This window comes from Leguminivora glycinivorella, chromosome 6 (assembly GCF_023078275.1).
Source record: "Leguminivora glycinivorella isolate SPB_JAAS2020 chromosome 6, LegGlyc_1.1, whole genome shotgun sequence".
Lineage (NCBI taxonomy): Eukaryota > Metazoa > Arthropoda > Insecta > Lepidoptera > Tortricidae > Leguminivora > Leguminivora glycinivorella.
This window is the reverse complement of record NC_062976.1, coordinates 7,699,022-7,716,223: the sequence shown is the minus strand read 5'-3', so window position 1 is coordinate 7,716,223 and position 17,202 is coordinate 7,699,022. Positions and strand designations below refer to the sequence as shown.

At 38.2% G+C, this 17,202-nt stretch overlaps 1 protein-coding gene across 1 annotated transcript in view; it reads left to right on the top strand.

The window, feature by feature from the left end:
• The first annotated feature begins 1,249 nt into the window (after nucleotides 1–1,249).
• LOC125227200 (protein Wnt-6) overlaps nucleotides 1,250–17,202 on the top strand; it is a 43,699-nt gene continuing 27,746 nt past the window's right edge. The window contains exon 1 of the mRNA XM_048131449.1: nucleotides 1,250–1,420. Within this exon, the coding sequence (XP_047987406.1) occupies nucleotides 1,359–1,420 (62 nt within the window). The 5' untranslated portion in view covers nucleotides 1,250–1,358. The remainder of the gene's footprint in view (nucleotides 1,421–17,202) is intronic.

Genomic DNA, 17,202 nt, shown 5'->3' with positions numbered 1-17,202 from the left:
GTCCAGCACTAAATATCAGGCCGTCCCTATCGCACTTACAAATAGTGCGATAGGGACGGCCTGCTATTTTATCGTCTATCGCGCGACCATGCTTCCCGTGCAGTGCAGACAACATAGTTATGAACTGTGTTATTTACTTAAATGAAAATTAAAACCTGAAAATCATTTATTAAGGTGAAGCAATTTACATAACATGTAAATTAATATGTAAGTACTTTCAATTGTATGTCTTAGTTTCTATATTATATAAACTAAGACATACAATTGAAAGTACTCCTGGAGATATGCGTTGTGAGTGTCAAAGCAAAATATATAATTTTCGGTTTTCATATCATTATAACAACATAGGAAACGTTGTGTTTCTTGTTATTGGATTCAATTCGGACCTAAGGCAGGAATGAATGATAGTTTTGATAATGCTAAATACACATTTTAAATAGGTACGCACCTAAATTGAAAACACCTATTTATGTTCAGTAAGTACCTTTAATGCTTACCTATTTGTATATCTAGAAAACATTTTCGTATGATTACTTTTCAGACTTGTATTTATTTTGCTAATTTATCATCCAGAAGGTACTTCATTACACCTATTTCAGTTGAATTTAAAAATTCATTCATTCATCCATTCACTAAGAGTCGAGACTCGAGACACAACCGCTTTTTATCTCACGTGAAACAAATCATATGCAACGCGGTAAAAGCTTGTTCCAACATACCGGTTACACAGTAATCAAAACTGTCCCACGCCTACTCATTCTCATTAATGTTGACCACTGGTATATTTTTAAAGCTATAGGTAGTTTGACATTACAATAAAAGTTGTTTTTTAAAGGTATTTTATACAGTGCAACAAATATAGTGGGTTTAAGGGCAAATTCAGATACAAAAAAGTAGAAGATATTTTTTTTACTCACAAAAGTTTTGACTTTTGTATGGAGGATTGGTTGATTGTCAACTTTTCTAATAGATACTGATATTTTCGCGTTAAAAACTGAATCAAATCACAATACATCAGAATACGCGCGCATTATTACTTTATTAATGTATCAGCAAATGATATAAAAGTGATACAGAAAGAGAATAAAAACAGTCAGCTTTAAAACAAATATGTAAAGTATAATTCCCGCTTATAATCTTTTCTAATCATGGAGGCTAATCCGCCAAAAACTCAACCAAAATAGCGCGAAAATCGCTCGAGCGAGCAACCCTGCGCGCACGCAGGTGAGGCGTCAGTCGTCGTCGCGATCTCCGCCCGAAAGGGAACGCGCGCTGCGAAATTTCGGTGTTTTACGAAAAGTTTCCAATGTATACCTGAAAGACCTGTTCCACAATGCTCGCGATGTAGTGTTCCAGAGATGCGGCCTGTAGTCATCGCCGCTTGCCTGATTCTGCTCGCGCCCATTACTGATTCCTGGTGGTGAGTTGAGTAACGTAGAATAGAATTATTTGTTGCAAAATGGGAAACAACATTTAAAATGAACGTTTGAACATGCAGCTTCGTAAAGAAGGATAGAACTGTTCTGTTCTTTACACTTAACTGTTCTCATGGAAAAGTGTCAAAATCTGTCACATGCAAAGCTGTTTACATACGTAGATGGTGGCGCCCCTATTAGTTTCTACTCTTTTTTTGTCAGGCATAGATAGTGGAGTCAGCATAGTAGTAATCTGGCAGAGATAGAGCTAGAATTTCCGTCGGGACACATAAATACATACAATAATAATAGGTGACAAACTTATGTGGCATAAACTTTAAAAAATTCCATGTGAAAAATCTAGTGCTTTATTATTAGGTCAATCACAAGGGCTCCTTAAGTTTTCAAGCTTTGAAAGGTGAATCAGCTGATATTTTGTTTAGATAGCCTGTTGTTTACCTCTATAATAACATTTATTGTAATATGTGTACCTACCTATTCCTATGTACATTTCTCAGCTTGTGCAATAAAGTGAAAATACGAAACGTGTCGAAACTCTTATAGGTTCACTGTGTTCTCCGTCCCTTTGTTTGTCAAGATCCTGAATCCCGAAAACGCGTGGAGATAATAAGTCAAAATTAGATCTATATAGACAAATAAAATGTAAAAACAGGGAAAGTCAGCAACTGTAAAAAGAGTTTGGTCGCTCGCACTGACCGGGTAGGTAGCCAAATGTGCTAAAACTTACGATAATAATCGTTATTGTTGCTAGCCATCTCTATCGCTCTTGCGTATTGGCGCGACAGAGCCAGACTACCTTTCGCGGCGTTTCGTTTTAGTTTCGCGTCGGAGAAATGCCATTCGGCTACGGGGCCAGGCCTTAGCTTCTATTTCAGACGATTTATGGTGCAATGTCCGAGAGACATCGCTTTTGGTGGCTAACCTAATATTATAAGTGGGAATGTGTGAGTGTCTGTTTGTTTGTCCGTCTTCCGCAGCAAAACGGAGCGACGAATTGACGCGATTTTTAAGTTCAGGTAGTTAAAGGGGTGGAGAGTGACATAGGCTACTTTTTGGGGCATTCCACGAGAATGTCGCTTACGACATGCAATTCTTCTAATACATCTGAAGACGCTAATAAAGCGAAGTTGTGTCTGACAACCTTTCATGACTTGGTTAATCAATGGGCAGTATTTTCTAGAGCTTTACGGATTTGATTGGTATAGACGCTACTTTCTCGTGGAATGCCCCTTTTGTCTTTTTCTAACTCCCCACTTTCCTAAAATGGGAGGTGGAAGTCTGTATGAAGCATTCTGCAATTTTAGAATTTAACGCAAACGAAGCCGCGACGGACAAGAGCTGGCAGGCAAGTATGGTCCCGCGATAAATGATAAAACATCGAGCCGTCCCTATCGCACTTACTAATAGTGCGATAGGGACGGCCTGATATTTTATCGTCTATCGCGCGACCATGCTACCCGTGCAGGTTAGTACATATTAGTAAAGATTATACATCTAACTAGTAGTAAAATCACTCATGGGTGAAGTATATAAAGGTAGACGACAAGAGAAAGTGCACTTCAGGTGTTATGAATAAAGGTAAAACCAGTTGGAAAGCAGTATTAGTAAAACAATGTACAGTTGGAAAAGTTTTGTTTGACAAATAGCTAATTAAATTCATCTACCATTAACACAAGGTTCTACAATTTAAGGTATGTTTTATTTTATGTTATCTGTTTGTTTTGTTGAGAATTTTTTATTCAACATTGACATAATATGACAGGGAAAATGAATAAAATACAATTTTCATCATTAGGTTTCCAGTGTTCAGTGTCTTTATTTGATGACCGTAGTAGAGTTATACTTTAGTTAGAACTTAGAATTAGTAGTACTTATCAATTGTAATTTCAATCCAATTTTAAATATTTTCTAAATATGTACATGTGACGTGTAAAAGTGCCCCTGTGGCCTATTTGCTGAACAAAAAGTTCGAATCCGTGATCGCAACCCCCCTCCGTGTGGTGACGGGTTAAGAATTTCACCACCCCATTTCTTCCCCTGGGTATCGTAGAAGTCGACTGTGGGATATGGGTTAAATTGTGGCGTAGGCGAGAGGCAACCTGTCACTGCAACGTCACAATTTGGATTTCTTTCAACCCCTTTTTGCCAAGAGTGGCACTGAAACTTGCTCTGCCTACCCCTTTATGGGATACAGGCGTGATTATATGTATGTCTGTACGTATGATATAACTGTCAATCTTTCGTCCTTTCTTCAGAGAAGGGTAGCACAGACGTTTTCTATTAACTACATCCATAAAGAAAATAAACCTGCACACGCTCAAAGGGAAGATGTAATAGCTCCAACTCTTATCTAACATGTTATTGCTATTTAGCTAAATGGATACTAAACTATAATACTTCAGAGATTTATAACAGGGAAGCGGTATAAAGCTATTTCAAACGTCAATTCAGATGGAACAAAGGCGTCTATTTGTGACTCATTCAATGGATATGGGCGAGTACATGTTAATTAATAATGTACAAAATCGACAAGAGGGGTACCTAATGTAGATAGATAGGTATATATGCCATGGCGGACTTTCTTTAGACCTTTCTTGCTTTTTCTTTCTCTTTCTTACACAGATTGACTTAGCCCTAAACTACGCAAAGTTTGTACTATGGGTGCCAGGCGACGATAAACATACGTATATAGATAAATACATACTTATATACATAGATAACATCCATGACTCCGGAACAAATATTTGTGTTCATCGCACAAATAAATGCCCTTACCGGAATTCGAACCTAGGACCACCGCACCGGCTTAGCAGGTAGGGTCATTACCGACTACGCCAGACCGGTCTTCAGGTGTTTCGGCTTTTGAGCAAAATACTTGTTCAGAAGACAATTAACTGCTCCTTACCTGAGCACGAAGGGCCACCTCAAGTCGAGATCAAGATATATTATAGAAATTCATTTAATTCTCATTAAGTTGTAACTAGGCATGTAATGTCATTTGATATTTGCCAGTCGCTAAATTCGGTATTATTATGTTCCGAAGGAAAACATCGTGAGAATACTCCTAAACCGACTAATTCCAGTTTCGTAAATGCTAATTAATGCCTAGTTACCAAGCTTTGGGTTGAAAAAATTATATTTTCCCCACACTAACGGTAACGATGACAATCGCTTTCCACAAGTAAAACTAGTGCTTAAGTTAACTGCGCCAAATTTGGGATTAGTTGTCAAAAATGTTTGTGTTTCGGACCCCGAGGTGCTCCCATGCTCAAGATTCCAGCCTTGCGGCAATATGCCGGGATCAGTAACGTGCGATTTGCAAAATCTGAACGATGAGGATGATGATGAAGTTGTAACTTACTACATAACTGGTAGATACTATGACAAAAAAACAAAAAACTACGACATCCAATGTTTTTTTTAATAATGAAACATTGTAAAAACATGGAAGACATTGACCACAGCCGCGTTTCTTGCCTGTCCCATAGTGGATAGATACCCTTCTCCAACTGAGGGGGAACTGAAATCTTCTCGAGGCTGAGGCGTAGGGTTAGAGCCGGCATAGCTTTATTTGAAGTTCATATGCGCATTGAAATACCTATGCCTACTTAAACAATGAATATTTAATTTTCCAATTTCCATTGATTATTATGCGTCTGAATGCGCCAAAAATTAAGATTTTACGCCTTCTATTTTCGTTATTTCATGTTAGTTTACGTTATTTGGTGTTGCAAAAATATATTCATGATATGATAGTCAGTAAGTCGCTACGAGACACCAATAACTAATACTAATACAATTAAATCACATCTCATGTTTAAAAACATTTTCCCTCATGTTGATCCGAGAGGAAAATGGGGACAATATTGTATGGAGAAGCGTTCTTTCCTCTTGCTAAAGGCGTTCTCCAATTAATCCTCATTTGTCAGGGTAGCAATTAATTGTGCTCGCCAAATCTTCCTCCGTCTCCTTGAACTTTGTAATTATTTCCCTACCAGCAACCACAAAGGGCAACGACTACAGGATGTTTCGGTTTAAGTATAATCATAAGTACAATTTTTTACCACACGAACGTATAAACTTCTGTTTTAGGTTTCCGTACCTTGAACTATTACTTTGTTGTCCGTCCAGTCGTCCTTATGCCTCTAGAGACTACCATTCTGTAACCGATAAACAAAAGGGGATGTCTATACAAAGAAATCATTATTAAACTTACTAAACTTAGACATCTCTGAACGAGAACTGTACAGATTTATCTATATTAAGAAAGTCCTAGTATTCATATTCAGAGACCATATATTTAAATCCGCAACGCAGGCTTTATTCAGGATGTCAGATACTTTTACCGCGTTGTTTCATCCGCTACTATTGATGCAGACAATACCAACATAAGGTGGGCAACCCTGACAGTATATGGTGCCAGCAGCCCTCGTTCAAGAAATCAAGACTGTCTACTCTGATGGTTGTAACTGTGAAACTCTGCAACGAGCATGACCCGACATCGTCTTGAAACTGTAACGCAACGACCCAAAGTGAATTTTGGTCGCGCAAACCATATCAATCAGACAACGCCTGAGATGCTCTTGGCCAGTTTTTGACAAAGAGGTTGTTTCGGATCAGGGGGCCGATTTTTGAGTCTCACGGCGTTCGAATTCAGAAAATTGTCACTTTTCAACCGGTATTTTAGTGACAGTGAGACTCAAAAATCGGCCCCCAGAATATGTGGGCATCCATTTTATTATTAAATCCTTAACCATACACAATATACTCATCCTGTAAAGTTAATCGCCGTGTCCGCATCAGATAATAAATTCGCAATACAAGTTATAAATCAGAGGCATGAAATTCAATAAAGTCATATCGGGCGGGAACCACCTCGGTTGAGACTTTAATATGCAATTAATCAGCCAAGCAGAATTAGGAGCAAGCAGCAAAAAGTATGGAATGGAGGTGGGCTTTTGAATTATTTTTGCTCGTCGGATAATCCGAATGAGAGCAATTGTGTGATAGACTTTTATCAACAACAGTAAACTCCTACTTAAAGCTAAACTAAAGTCTGCAAATCTATGATTACTGTGTCCTTGTTTGAGTGACCAGTATAGACTCTGTTTTTTAATTACAGCTTTGTCAATGACCTCTGGTTGGGACTACTAGCTACTACTACTAGAGAGGAAGACTAGTTTCACGTTTCACCGAGATAATTATTTGCAATTTTCCCGTTTTTTGTTAAACCGACACTTGAGATATGACTTTTCAACCATCTGTCCCTTTATAACGAAAAAATTACGAAAGTATTAGTCAGGTCTCTGAAAATAAGATCCCCTTATCAACTAGTTTAACATCATTCAATTTCTTCTTTGTTTTTCACAACTTATTCCGACAACTGAGTTGCATTCTCGCACTTTCCCATACTTCCAGCATAAGTAGCATTAGGTATGTACTTGAAATCGTACATGCTTGGAGAGGCGCGCGAGATCGCACCTCTCGTGCCAACAGATCTGAAAAGTACCTTCATCATTTGAATATAATTACCATATGTACTTACCGTACATTAAGGTCGTTAAGTATGCGCGATCAGACGCCCAGCCAAGCGTGACAAATGACATCATCTCATTACGATTCACGATCTTGTCAACTGATTGACAATTATAACAAATGGGTATCTCGTCGATACATAAACGGAGCGAATGCGATTGGATAAGTACTTGTAGAAACTAGTTTAGATAAGGATAGCAAAAACTATTTTATTTATAATGTCGATAGTAGGTTCCTGTTTTATATAATTAGGAGGCGTATATTTTATTCCGTGTGAATTCATAAATAAAAGGATTTCTGCTTAAATTAGGCGATTGAGGATATTTTAAAGCGAAACAGTGAATTAAGCTAGAGATAAAGTGAGAGAGGTGGGTATTTAATATTTATGTATAAACTTATTATATATTACTAAGCTTTTACAAGAAGCCAGTTTACATTGAATATGCCCAGGTGCCGTAGCCGAATGGCATTTCTGCGACGCGAAACGAAAACGAAACGCCGCGAAAGGTAGTCTGGCTCTGTCGCGCCAATATGCAAGAGCGATAGAGATAGATATCTACAAGCGTTTCGTTTCGTCAGCGTTTATGCCATTCGGCTACGTACCCAGATATGTTTCGACACTTTACCAGACGTCCCAGGAATTATCTCACCTGTTCCCTAGCAGCACGGCTAGCACATGATTACCCGCGGGATAGCTCGCGCCGCGACAGACCGCCGTCGCGGTTCCCACTTTTATTTCTCCATCTGTAATTTTTTCATATATTCTACAGCACGGGTGCGCATCTTGAGAAATTAGTTCCATGCGACAGCTTATTCTCGCTGACATTTGTCCGCGAGAGAGCGCGTTTTTTCGCGCGAAACATGTGCTGTCGATTCGCGAGAGAGCTCTATGTCGCGGCGTTTTCTCGCCTATTGACTGTCGCGGCAATCATGTGCAGGTAATGTGACGTTCCCAGAGAAATATCGCCAAGCAGAGCATATTCCCTAAACGTAAGTCAGCCATTATTGTAAGCTAATGTACCTATATCAATTAGGTACTACATCCTTTTTAGTAGATCGCGCGGTTTGAACCCCATAACTCATAAGTTTTGAAAGTGCGGATATCTATATTTGTCCACTGTTAGCAGAGAACCACTTACCCAAAAGTCCATCTTTATAGCACAGAAAAACTAGATCGGAAACCGTGGAATCACTCAGCTTAATACCAATCAAGTTATTGGCCATAAAATCGATGTGTGGGCGAGATGTATGGCTTAAATGAGTCGCCTACGTCTCCAAATAATATCGATTTGTTAATTAATTGTAGGTTTTTTTTACGTATTCGGTCAATCACTTTTGGGAGGCTAGACTGAAGACCAAATAAAGAGACGGAACGGAAATCAATATTTTATTGTATTGTTAAATATCTCTTTTATAATTTAATATATGACTCTAAACATGTTGTAAGTAATACATTTTTTGGTACAGTGTTTAAGATGTCAAAATAAAAATGTTCTTTGTAACTTTGTAAACATTTGCATCTTATTTTGAAATAAGGTCAACTTTTTATCCTATTGTATCTATTGATGTTTGATGTGTTTTATCCTACTTTATCTATTGTTTTGTACTTACTGATGTGTTGCCTGAATAAATGAGTTCTATTCTGTTCTATAATACGGGTAAGTGTGTCATAAGGGGAAGTTTTCTGGCTTTCACATTTAGCCTATTTAAACCAATTGAGAGTTCAAAAAGCAAGTTGCAAAAGCATGAACTCGCAAAAACACATGCGACTATGAGTAAAAAGGAGAAAGGTGAAGGCCAGACACACTTACCCTTATGACACAATTATCCGTATTGACCTTAATTCTTTTGTACATAATATTATGTCTAGTCTTACTCAATTTGAAAACTACACCACAGTTGTTGCTCGAGCGAAAAAATTTCTGTTCCGTTAAAAATTACGCATATTATGAAATTCTATTTGGAAGATGTTCATTAAATGTTTGTTTAATCATCCTTCCTTCCAAGAAAGACGCAAAATGAAAAAATATAGTGCATTTTGTAATTTACATAATAAATAAATAAATAAAACTTGTATCTTAATAACTTATGTTCAAACAGAAGATAGTTGCAACTAGATCAATAACCCGCAGCATGGAGATCGAAGTAATCTACAAAATAAAAAAGCAAATAAAGTAAAACAAGATTTATGGAGCAATTAATTTTGTTTTAACTTGCATCTAAAAGCTACTACGTATTCACTATTAAGGAGAAGATAAGTTACTTTTTTTACTTTAGGAATTTCTGTCTGAGTTAGGTCTATTGAATACTGGCTTGGCAATTTAAATACCATAAACTTATGCATACCCCTCCTATTTAGTATTATGTGTGCTTAGTTGATTCAAATATTTTTTTTTTTTTTTTTTAGAAACAAACAGTCTCATGAATAAATATGAATATAGGATAACAACTTTTTTCAGTAATAGACCTATAGTTTCCTGTATGTAAGCAAAATATTAACAAATAGACTAATTATTACAAAAATAACATGCATGTGCATTATACAAGAAGAAGAGAGAGAAAAAAAATTGTTTTATAAACATCTTAATAACAATTTCAAGTTATTAAATTACCTATTTAACATATTTTTATTTTAATGAAGAATAAACTAATTTCTTAAACATTCTTAATGAATTGCTAAATATATCTACATTTTGACACTTTCCATTATACAACCTACATGTGCGTTTAATGTATGAGTGCTGCGCATGGTTAGTTCTACTGCTTTTTATACTAAATAACATTTTGGGGCGGCAACTACGTTCAGTTTTACGTTCGTTTCATTTTTCATGGAGAATTGGCGATAGTTGAGGTAATTTGGAAAAACTGTTACGACACGAGGCTGGAAAAACGCTATAGCTAATAGTTTGTACTCTTATACCTGATTTCGGTGAAAGGGAAGATAGGTAATGTATTTTTATTTATTGGGTTAATATGATAGATTAGGAGAGGTTAATATGGGAGGTAGGATACATGTTACAGTGGCTTATAAGCCTAAGAATTGTTCTTTTTAGGGTTCCGTACCAAAAAGGTACAACAGGAACCCTTATGGTGCGACTCTGTCCGTCTGTCTGTCCGTCTGTCACATTCCTAAATATCTCGAGAACTACTAATGCTATCAACTTGAAATTTGGAATAGTTGTGAACATTGTGAACCTCTACAAATAGAAGGTATAATTTTTTTTAATTTATTAATTTTAATTGTAGAAAATGGCCAAAATGAAAGGGGGGCAAACTGTAAATTTCAAGTTACTAGGTCAAGTGGGGTATCGTTAGAAAGAACTCAAATTGAACGTAAATAAACTATTTTTTATAATTTTTTTGTTGTGGAAAAAAAAATTTTTGAAGGAAAATGTAAAAAAAAATACCGTTCCCCCCCCCTTATCTCCGAAGTTTACCAACGAAAAATTATGAAAATTTTAGGAAACATTGGTTTTATGCTAAATATTACAGGAAAAATATAATCGTGTTTGTATCTTGAAAAATTTTTTTTTATTCACAAAAAACTTTTCAGATTTTTACTTTTAATTTACTCACCTTTGCGGATGTATATAGTACTTCAAATTAATGCGAGATGTTACGTAAATCATCTTCTTTCCAATAAAGTAAAAATTGTTTAAATCGGTTAACATTATAAAGAATAATCCCTGAAAAACCAACATACTAATGGTCGCGCAAATTAGTTAGCGAATTCACCGATAGATGGCGCTATACACAATAATGCTCATTAGTACCTATACTTTTGTCTTCTAGTCAAGTCGTTAGAGTTATGTGAAAACATGAGATTATTTTAACTGGGGAGTTTGAAAGTTTGTACGGAACCCTCGGTGGGCGAGTCCGACTCGCACTTGACCGGTTTTTTTTTATCGTAGAGTTGCTGATAGAATCTATATACTTATGTATTGTGTTAAACCTTTTCAATAATGTGCACGTTACTATAGGCCAAGCAATTCCCTCTATACCTTTCAATAGTTAGGAAAGTAAATATAGATGACACAACTTTTTGGTGACGCTGTCTTGTGTTGGAGACTAATTTTGGGGCGATGACCCAACAAAGTAAGTCAAGTATCAACTTCCCCTTAAAATCAGTATCTAATACGATATCCGTCAGTAGTTAGACGCAGTCACAACATTTGGACCCTGACTGATATAAAACTTGACCCAATCGGGACTTACAGGTTTATTTTACGACCAATTCCGAATTTATGTAGACTTCAATATAATGATGTTCATTTTATTAACACTTCAAGACGAGCGCAACACTGATTTATTCCTTAGTGTATTTGTTTTGATTTTATGTATTTGATCCGAACGCAAATATAGTAGAACGTCACCTAAATATAAATTTGATAATAAGAGATTTTTACACACGAAAGTAATAACTATTGGAACTTAACAAATACAACCCTAAATTGTAAATACCCCTGTCTTAGATACCATTACGAACAAAGAAAGCCCTTCAATCGAATTAGAGATCAAGATGGGACAATTATTGAAAGTGTGGCAAAACTGGCAAAGGAACAAGAGATAGTAATACTTACATCTTGTGTGAATCTGCGAATTTCACGGCCTCATCAGGCAGAAAATTAATCATTTTGGAGCAGGCATTATCAAATCAAAGGAATAACAACCACTACCATTGATCTCCATCGTTTGACACAGTGGAAATGATCGGAAAAACTCTTGATTTGAGCAGATGGGAAGTAGGAAGCTACGCGTGTAAAAAGAAATCCCGATTTTTCGATGGTAATCCGCACGAGCCCCATAAATAACATGATAGAATAATATAACTACATACCTAGTTTATGTTCATATCTATTTTCTGCTACATTTCCAACCTTCCGTAACTCAAGTTTAATGTCTATATCACGGCTCTCGACATTATAGACAAGTTTGATTGATAAACTGGAACCTGCCGGCCTAGCCAAAATGACAATCGTTGACGCCAGACGTCGATCGAAACGCAGTTTGGCTCTGTCGCGCCAATAAGGAAGAGCGATAGAGATAGCTAGCTACGATTAACGATATTATCGTAAGCGTTTATGCATTTGGATACAAACCCGGGCAATAAACCGACAGACAGATTGGCTCGAGCTCGGGGCCGGACGTCGTAAAGATTACTTATTCTTAATGAATCTGCCTTGATGACGGCTTGCGTCAGCGGGGGACCCCTTTATCAACATGGTTCTTAACTTTTGTGAAGAAACGCTGTGTATTTAGCCAAGTTACCTGATGGTAAATACCGTGCTGCACGGATTCAATGTATGAAGTATGTGATGGTACTTTTGATATGCAAGATATCGGTCCTGTCGGATAGTGTTGGATCGCAGTCTACGAATAATATGTGGCAATTTAGCACAAGAGCAAAAAAAGGAGATCTTATATATGTAGATGTTTTAGCCTAACGAGTTGGGCTAGGCTGCAAAATTAAAGAGAAAGTCTATTGTGGGAAGAGGTGACTTCTACACCATTGAGCAGTCAAGTGACGTACTGTCAGTAATAAAGTAAATGATTGAAATGAGTGGAACTAGTCCGTATAAAACTGTAGCAAGAAATTATGGATGTCAAAAGAAAATATTGCACAAGTTGGCTGCAAAACGAAAGAGAGAGTCTACTGTGGGAAGACTGGGAAGCATACTTCTACGTTACCTTATTGAGCAGTCAAGTCAAGTGACGTACCATTCCTCGGAACTGTGAGTAATAAAGCAAATGATTGAAATGAGTGGAACTAGTCCATTTAGCATTGGAGCGATGCCCTGTCGCTCGACCGCCCGCCGCCTGTTTGCATGGCGGTTAGCGGCTGCCCGCTAACACTGAGGAGATCAACTCACAAGTAGACTGTTACTGAATCATATAGTGCACTATCGATTTACCAAAACCAGAGTACGTATCGAAACCATTTTATTTAGGTACCGATACCGAAAGTTCGTATTTCGGTGGCAGTTCCGGCTGGTCGCTAACATCGGGACGGACTTCAACCGCGTAGCCTGTTACTAAATCCTAGTGTCCTAAACTAAGATTATTTACCGATATCGAAGGTTCGAGTTTTGGCTGCAGTTCGGGCTGCCCGTTATCATTGGTCCGGTCCTACCAAAACCTGATTATTTACCTATACCGAACGTTGATTGATTGATTGATGAAGAAAATGATGATATGACGAGTGATAGAGATGAGACGAGTGTATGGAAGAGGAAGACATGCTGCGCCGACCCCAACTGGGATAAGGGTTCCGAATAGCCTTGCGGAAATATCAAACCCGGAAGTTTTGTGTGAGAAAAAGGTGTGTCAATGCGAGAGATGAGAAAATAAAAAAGATGGAAGAATATATATGTCTCTAAATCACGGGTAGCATAGGTAATAGTTTGAATAGTGTATTTTTGAATAATCTTTGACCGTAAACATGCAGTGCACAGCGCATCACTGTGCGTAGAATCTCACCAATTATCGCACCGCACCCAGCACACGGTGGCGCTAAAACTGTACCAGGCCCTGTAGCCGAATGGCATTTCTCCGACGCGAAATGAAAACGAAACGCCCCGAAAGGTAGTCTGGCTCTGTCGTGCCAATACGCAAGAGCGATAGAGATAGATATCTAAGAGCGTTTCGTTTCGTGAGCGTTTCGTGAGCGTTTGTGCCATTCGGCTTAAATAGGTAGCTTGCAATTGAAATCACTCATAGTAAATAATCATTATGTCATAGCTGACTATCATGAATATCCGACGGCTCATCAAAGAAACTCTCGGATATCGTTTATTACGAAGAAGAAGTGCTTGGAAATTGATACAAGTGACGTATTCCTGATAATGTGCCGTAAATAAATACAGTTTGACTGATGAAGTTGTTTGACCAACTGAACATGATTCCAACTTGCAGACTAGAAAAACTTATGCGCTAGTAAACGAGTATAATTTAGGTATACCTGGCAATACGTTTACGTTCAATGATATAGCATATTTATGTGTACCTATCTATTTCTTATAAATCGTCGTGTATTTTACTTAAAAAAACAGTTTTTCTCAAACATGCAATGAAATATTGTCTTTACGTTCCTTAAAATGGGCTGGGAAGTATCGCTTTTTGGGCGCAACAATTCGAGAGGACTGTAAAGGGATTTCATATTATTTTTTAGGCCTAGGCCTGCAAAGTAACTTTTTTTATAAAATATCTTCCTTTAAAGCATTTTTTTTTATTTCATTGTATGTTTGAGAAAAGCACTATACATGCTTCGGCGTGAAAACGGATTCCCGGCCTCGTATCCCTCTCGCTCGCACGCTCGCTCGGCCGTATATACCCACTTGGCCGGAAATCCTCATTTTCCCGGCCTCTGATGTAATGTACTATTGTTCAATTGGTATGTGCATTGAGCGAAATTGCTTGTAGAAATTATGAATAAATTCATTGATAAATTCTCCGTGCACTTTTGCAGCTCACTGTTTAAGTCAAGGCACGACAAAACACCGTAAATGGAGAACATTATTCATTCAATCACAATGACCTATCAAGTCAATACATTCACGACATTATTGATTGATATTTAATCAAATAAATTACAGATGAGATGACAGAACATTATAAAAGTACAAATAAGGATGTCCATCATTATTTAAGTAAACCATCTGGGTGTCAAATACCCCAAAACCGTCTTAAAACCTTCAGGACTGTCCCTCATTCAACCAGAGTAGGGTGACAATGAATGAGTGTATTTGCGGACACCGGGCGAGGCGCTAACTCGCGACTTGGACACGATTAGCGACTGCATGACGACTTAACTGTAAACATCATTACCATTACACATTCACAACTGTTTTATGCCAAGCTAAACACTCTAAAACTACCCTTAAAGTATGGCAATAAGAGTTGAGGTAAGTGCAAGTTTATAGTGGTTTTGTGTATCTGTCAACAGCCAGCAATCGTCAGACTAGATCGGTCTGTCACTGTCCGAGTGTAAACACTTTTAAAAAGTTTATGTTGTGGACTGTTGTCGCAAGGTTTTAGCGGGCGTATCATGAGCGCTCATGCCACACTGCCCGTGTATATTCCTTGATTATATAAGCGCAGGCGACTCGATTCTTCGGCGGACCAATGAAAAGTGACCTCGAGAGCGGAGGGCCTACTGCGATCACGAAAATTTTCCATTGAAGGACCTACTGCGAAGACGATGTTCCCAATTCTAGAACTTAGGTAGTTGCGGTAGCCCCCCCCCCCCTCCCAAAAAAGTATATGGCAGCGGAGATCACACATCTGTGCCTAGATTGAAACTCCTTAGCAATCGAAACGCAACTGCCGCTAACGCACAAACATGGAAGAGGAAGAGTGATGATGCAATTAAAACTGCTCGAGACCCTGCGCTTGACGAGGTACAGATGCCTAGTCTTCAACAGAATGACATGATGTCACGATCCTCAGCATTGAGGGAACGACTGAAGGGGAAGAAGAGAGACAATAGACTTTGTCGAAGCGACAGCAATTGTTTGTGACTTGTGACCTTGGCTAATAAGTTGACTGGTTTCTCTTAGCCTTCGACTCTTGTAGGATTGGAAATGGTTCCCGCCGCATGTCCCCGTGTTTGAGTTGTCGTTAAAATTGGGTCCGTGTACGGCCATTGTTGGCTTTGAGGCTTTCGAAAGTGGATGTTATTTTATGAAATAGGGCGTTTAGCTCCTAACTTTGGAGGTTAGTTTGCGTGACGGGGTATTTATAAAAACTGGCGTCGTTTGAGCACTGTCTTGTGAAAGAGAATTCTATGCACTAAACTAAATGTTTGAAAAACGGTCTTTATTTTATTCTTATAAGAAACTTTAATTATTCTTTAACCCATTCGCTGACACTACGTCGACAGTCGAACCACTGTCAGCGATAGGGTTAGGTAGTAAACTAAGCTTAAGTTAAAGTAACGAAAAATAAGTGTTTTGTTGCTGATATTCGAGAATAGGTACTAATTATCACTAGGTAGTGATGATGATGGTTTACGGCAGCGCAACAATTATACGATAAAACGTATGAATTTCCAATTGTCCTTCAACTCTGATAAACGTACGAAATTTCGGTTACAATTAAGTATCCATTTTATGCCCAGTCAATTTTTACCCTCGCGTTTTGGGACAATCTTCTACATCTAAATAACCTTAGTATATGTTTTTTTCACAGAATATATTCTCATCCTTAACATTGTACGAACAATAATCACGTCCATATCACATGTCTGCGGCGAACCTGACATGACTTTACGATGACAATCGCGATGTCGCAATACTTTCTTCGGTTAGTAGGAGATAAATCTACTTGCAACTCTTGCGACGCGGCGACAGCTGGCCTGCTATTCACAAGACGTCTTAGCTTCATGCTCATGACTACTTCAATTTGACCTCTTATCCCGATAAAGAATGGGTGCAACCCAACTGGAACTGTATGAGAATTGCACGCGGATTATTTTAGTGGCAGTTCTGTTGTATAGTTTGATTGCTAGTAGTAGTAAGTTGTAGTTTTATGGATCGATGGATTAGCATCAATAGTTAAAAAAAAAAAACCCAAAAACTGTACTGCCTCTCAGGTACGGAGTTATAGCTAGTATGTTCAATACGCCCGGACAAGCCAAGGCGACAATCGTGTGTGCTACGACAAAGAAATTATTTGTCGCCATGACTCTTCCATATCAGTGCGACAGATAGTGACAGTTGTGTTTCATTTTGCTACGAAGCATAAGTACGTTGGCTACTCTGGCAGAGCGTCTGGCGTGAGAATTGAAATTCTGCCTCCTCGTCCCTTTATATTAGTTAGCTTTGTGAATGCCTTTCTAGTTGCAATAGCATGCCAAGTGCAGCGCCTCATCAAATCCCAATTTTGAATTGTCTCTTCAGTTGTATCTGGGATGTTCAGACGGTCTTCGGCAATTTGGTATTCCAATGGTTTCAATAGTCTTTGCACCTGGTGGGGGACCATCCTCGATATATCAGTTATTGTGCTCTCAGGGATGGTATCTGCTACGTTACCCTTGCTTTTAGATTAAATGATTCTAAAAGATCTCAGCGCTGTTGGCTTCAGCCCCACGCCTCCCGAAGATCTGGGGCCCGTGGTCCCGAGATAATGGAAAGACAATAGGTAGAATATAGCAATACAAGTGCAAGCGAGCAATCCCTTCAGAATACAAACGCACGAAACTCTTTGCTCCTTTTCTTATGCGCACTACCAAGGA